Below are 3917 nucleotides of genomic sequence, written 5' to 3'. Positions count from 1 at the left end.
GCTGGAGCCCTTCAACCTATTCTCGCGGTTTCAGGGTTTCGCACCTCGCGACCTCTCCCAGACCTTGCCTAGTGCAGTGGTCAGCTTAGGGTTTAGGGTTTAGGGTTTAGGGTTTAGGGTTTAGGGTTTAGGGTTTAGGGTTTGCGGGTTTAGGGTTTAGGGTTTAGGGTTTAGGGTTTAGGGTTTAGGGTTTAGGGTTTAGGGTTTAGGGTTTGAGAATGGGGGCCAGCCGGCGCTCGAAGTGGAAAAAGGGCCAACTGACTGCAGCAGAAAAATTCTTAGATGAAAAACCCTTAAGAGAAAAGGCGCAGCAGTTAGCAGCAGCAGACGAGCTCTTTGTCCTCGACACCGAAGGTAAACCCTAAACCCTAAACCCTAAACCCTAAACCCTAAACCCTAAACTCTAAGGGCTTTGCGGGCTCCTTCCGGCGCAGCCGGCGCACCGGCTGCTGCGCCTGGGAGCAGCAGCAACTAAACCCTAAACCCTAAACCCTCGGGATAGTCCTAAACCCTAAACCCTAGGGTTACCCCTAAACCCTAAACCCTAGGCTTACCCCTGAAACCTAAACCCTAGAGCCTGGGCTTGGCCCTAAACCCTAAACCCTAAACCCTAAGTCTCGAGCAGCAAACCCGAGACTCTGGAGTCTAGGAAAGTGGCTTTCTCGCCCATTCTGTAAACCCTAAACCCTAAACCCTAAACCCTCAACCAGCAGATGAGCCACAGCCAAGCTACCGCCAAACCCTTTGCTGTGGGAAGCAACTTGATTGCTGCTGCTGCTGCTGCTGCTGCTGCTGTTGCTGCTGCTGCTGCTGCTGCTGCTCAGGCGCCGATGACACATCACACCTTTCGCGGGGGGCGCGGCGTTTGCTGCAGCGGCCGCAGCTCTTAGCCGAAGGCAGCAGCAGCAGCAGCAGCAGCAGCAGCAGCAGCAGCAGCAGCAGCAGCAGCAAGAAGCCGCTGCTGGAAGTGGCGACGCAGGCCCACAAGAAGCAGCTAGAGAGAGTCATAAAAGGCAGCAAAAAGAGAGCAGAAACAGCAGCAAGAATCAAAGTAAACCCTAAACCCTAAACCCTAAACCCTAGGTCCTCAAAGCTCCCGGGAGGCCACAGAGGGTTAGCAGAGCCTAGGGTTTAGGGTTTAGGGTTTAGGGTTTAGGGTTTAGGGTTTGTGTGGGGGCACAGGCTAAAAAGGCAGCGGAAGCATGCGTCGACTTGTGGGAAGACGAGGCACTGGAGGCGGTAGTCAACAGTCAGTAGGGTTTAGGGTTTAGGGTTTAGGGTTTAGGGTTTAGGGTTTAGGGTTTAGGGTTTGGATTGTTGGTGGGTGGAGAGAGCGGGAGGTTTGCTGCTTGCTTTTTGCTTGCTTTGCGTCCAGAGAAGCGCAAAGCAGCAGCAGCAACAGCAGCAGCAGCAGCAGCAACGCCCGCAGCAGCAGAAGCAGCAGCAGCGAGCAGCAGCAGCAGCAGCAGCAGCAGCAGCAGCAGCAGCAAGCGGCGGCGCTGCCGCCTGAGGGAGCTGCTGCAGCTGGTGCCGCCGCTGCTGCTGCCTGAAGAAAGTTCTTCTTACAATCCTTCGAAAGAAGTGCAGCAGCAGCAGCTAGTTGCTGCTGCTGCTGCTGCTGTGCTGCAGCAGCAGGAGGGGCGTTCTGCGCACGCGGTGGTCCGGAGCCACGAGCAGGACAAGCAGCAGCAGCAGCTGCTGCTGCAGCAGCAGCAGCTGCTGCTGCTGCAGCAGCAAAACCCCCACAAACTCCTCAAATACAGAAAACCTGTTGCTGCTGCGCTGCAGCAGCAACTCGGCGCTGCTGCTCTTGAAGGCAGCACTGAGCTGGACAGACAGCGCGTGAGGTGTACAGACAGCTGCTTCCTTTTTGCTGCTTTCATTTCAGCTTTAAATTCAGTTCTCATTATTCCTGCTGCTGCTGCTGCTGCTGCTGCTGCTGCTGCTGCTGCTGCTGCTGTGCAGATGCTGATGGAGCTGGTGACGCAAGGCAAAGTCTCTACAAGTAGTGCAGCAGCAGCAGCAGCAGCAGCAGCAGCAGCAGAGGAGGAAGCAGAAGAAGACGAGTCTGCGCCGGCAAGGGTTTACAAGAGTGCGCGCTTGCTGCCTCATTAGGGTTTAGGGTTTAGGGTTTAGGGTTTAGGGTTTGAGGTTCAGGGCTTACGTATTGGGGCTTAGTTTCTTGCTGCGGCCCCAGGGGTCAGACTGCAGGGCCTGGAATGTTATAATCAAGGGTTTAGGGTTTAGGGTTTAGGGTTTAGGGTTTAGGGTTTAGGGTTTATGGCCTGCAGAGCCGAAGAAGAAGACGCGCACGGACAGAAATCGGCAGCGCCGGCACCTGAAGCAGCTGCGCCGGGTAGGCTTCTAAACCCTAAACCCTAAACCCTAAACCCTAAACCCTAGCTATTTGCAGACTTTTGATGTCTCTAAACCCTAGCTGTTTCTAATCCCTAGCTGCCTCTAAACCCTAAACCCTAGCCAGCTCTAGTCTTAAACCCTAGCCAGTAAACCCTAGCTCTAAACCTCAAACCCTAGCTGATTCCCTAGCAAGCTCTAAACCCTAAACCCTTGGTAGCTCTAAACCCTAAACCCTAGCGGGCTCTAAACCCTAAACCCTAGCTAGCCCTAAACCCTAGGCCGCCAAACCCTGCCTGCAAGCCCTCGCTACTGCTTATAACCCCCAACTCTGTTTCCAAACCCTAAACCCTAGTTCTAGCTGCAAACCCTAAACCCTAGCCCTAGTTGTAAACCCTAAACCCTAGCTCTAGCCCTAAACCCTAGCGCGGAGGCAAACCCTTTTCATTTTGCTGCTCAGGCTGCTGCTAAGCAGCAGCAGAAAGCCCTCAGGAAGTCTATTGACCAGCTGCCGCAGCTGCTGCAGGAGCTGCAGCAGCAGCAGCAGCAGCAGGCTGATAGAAGCGCCAAGAGGTTAGTCTGTTGCTGCTGCTGCTGCTGCTGCTGCTGCCGCTGCTGCTGCTGCTGCTGCTGCTGCCAGAGATGTATCTACAGATCAGCTGCGTCCCGTGCGTTCTAGGGTTTTGACAAGCATAAGGGTTTAGGATTTAGGGTTTAGGGTTTAGGGTTTAGGGTCTAGGGTTTAGGGTTTAGGGTTTTGGGTTAAGAGGTGTGGTGCAGGCTAGCGGGCGAAAAAGCAAAAGAAGCAGCAGCAAGGAAAGGGATTGTCTCCTTCAAAATGGGCCGCGTGAGGCAAAACCCTAAACCCTAAACCCTACCCTAAACCCTAAACCCTACCCTAAACCCTAAACCCTTATTTGTGCATCTGCGTATGCTTCACACACTTCGCAAGGCAGCTCTGTGACCCTCAAAACCCTATCCCCTAGTTCTCCCCAGTGGCCTTAGGGTTTAGGGTCTAGGGTTTAGGGTTTAGGGTTTAGGGTTTAGGGTTTAGGGTTTGTGTGTTTTTTGCTGCTGCTCTTTTCTGCAGAAACGCTTTGTGGGGTCTCCTGTAGTGCCGCTGCTGCCGGAGGAAACGACGGGCTGCTTAAGGACAACTAAGGTGCTGCTGCTGCTGCTGCAGTTGCTGCTGCTGCACTTGCTGCTGCTGCACTTGCTGCTGCTGCACTTGCTGCTGTTGCTGCTGCTGCTGCTGCTCTGCGCTGTTCAACGCAGAGTGCTTCTTTGCTGGGCTATGCGGCCACCCCACAGCAGCAGCAGTTGCGTATGAGGCCCATCTGCTGCTGCTGCTGCTGCTGCTGCTGCTGCTGCTGCTGCTGCAGGTTCAAGGCGCTGCTGCTGCAGCAGCAGACCACCTGGCGTCGCTGCACCGCCGCGGAGTGCTGGAGCTGCCAGCAGAAGCAACAGCAGCGCATGCAGTGCGAATTAAGAAGCAGCTAAGCAGAGCAGCAAATAGAATTAAAATAATTAAAAGAAAAGAAGAAGGCACCCACGCTGTCTAG

General features: G+C 54.5%; 1 protein-coding gene across 1 annotated transcript; it reads left to right on the top strand.

The window, feature by feature from the left end:
• Nucleotides 1–218: 218 nt before the first annotated feature.
• ENH_00036060 (hypothetical protein, conserved) lies at nt 219–3917 on the top strand (the record flags this gene model as incomplete). Its single annotated transcript, XM_013580416.1, has 10 exons — nt 219–354; nt 825–1051; nt 1183–1249; nt 1376–1842; nt 1966–2092; nt 2292–2356; nt 2816–2928; nt 3136–3202; nt 3446–3517; nt 3738–3917. 10 exons carry the CDS (start codon nt 219–221, stop codon nt 3915–3917), a joined length of 1521 nt encoding a protein of 506 aa, XP_013435870.1.

This window comes from Eimeria necatrix, genomic scaffold (assembly GCF_000499385.1).
Source record: "Eimeria necatrix Houghton genomic scaffold, Enh_scaff263, whole genome shotgun sequence".
NCBI classification, from domain to species: Eukaryota; Apicomplexa; class Conoidasida; order Eucoccidiorida; family Eimeriidae; genus Eimeria; species Eimeria necatrix.
This window is presented reverse-complemented; position numbering and strand designations above follow the sequence as displayed.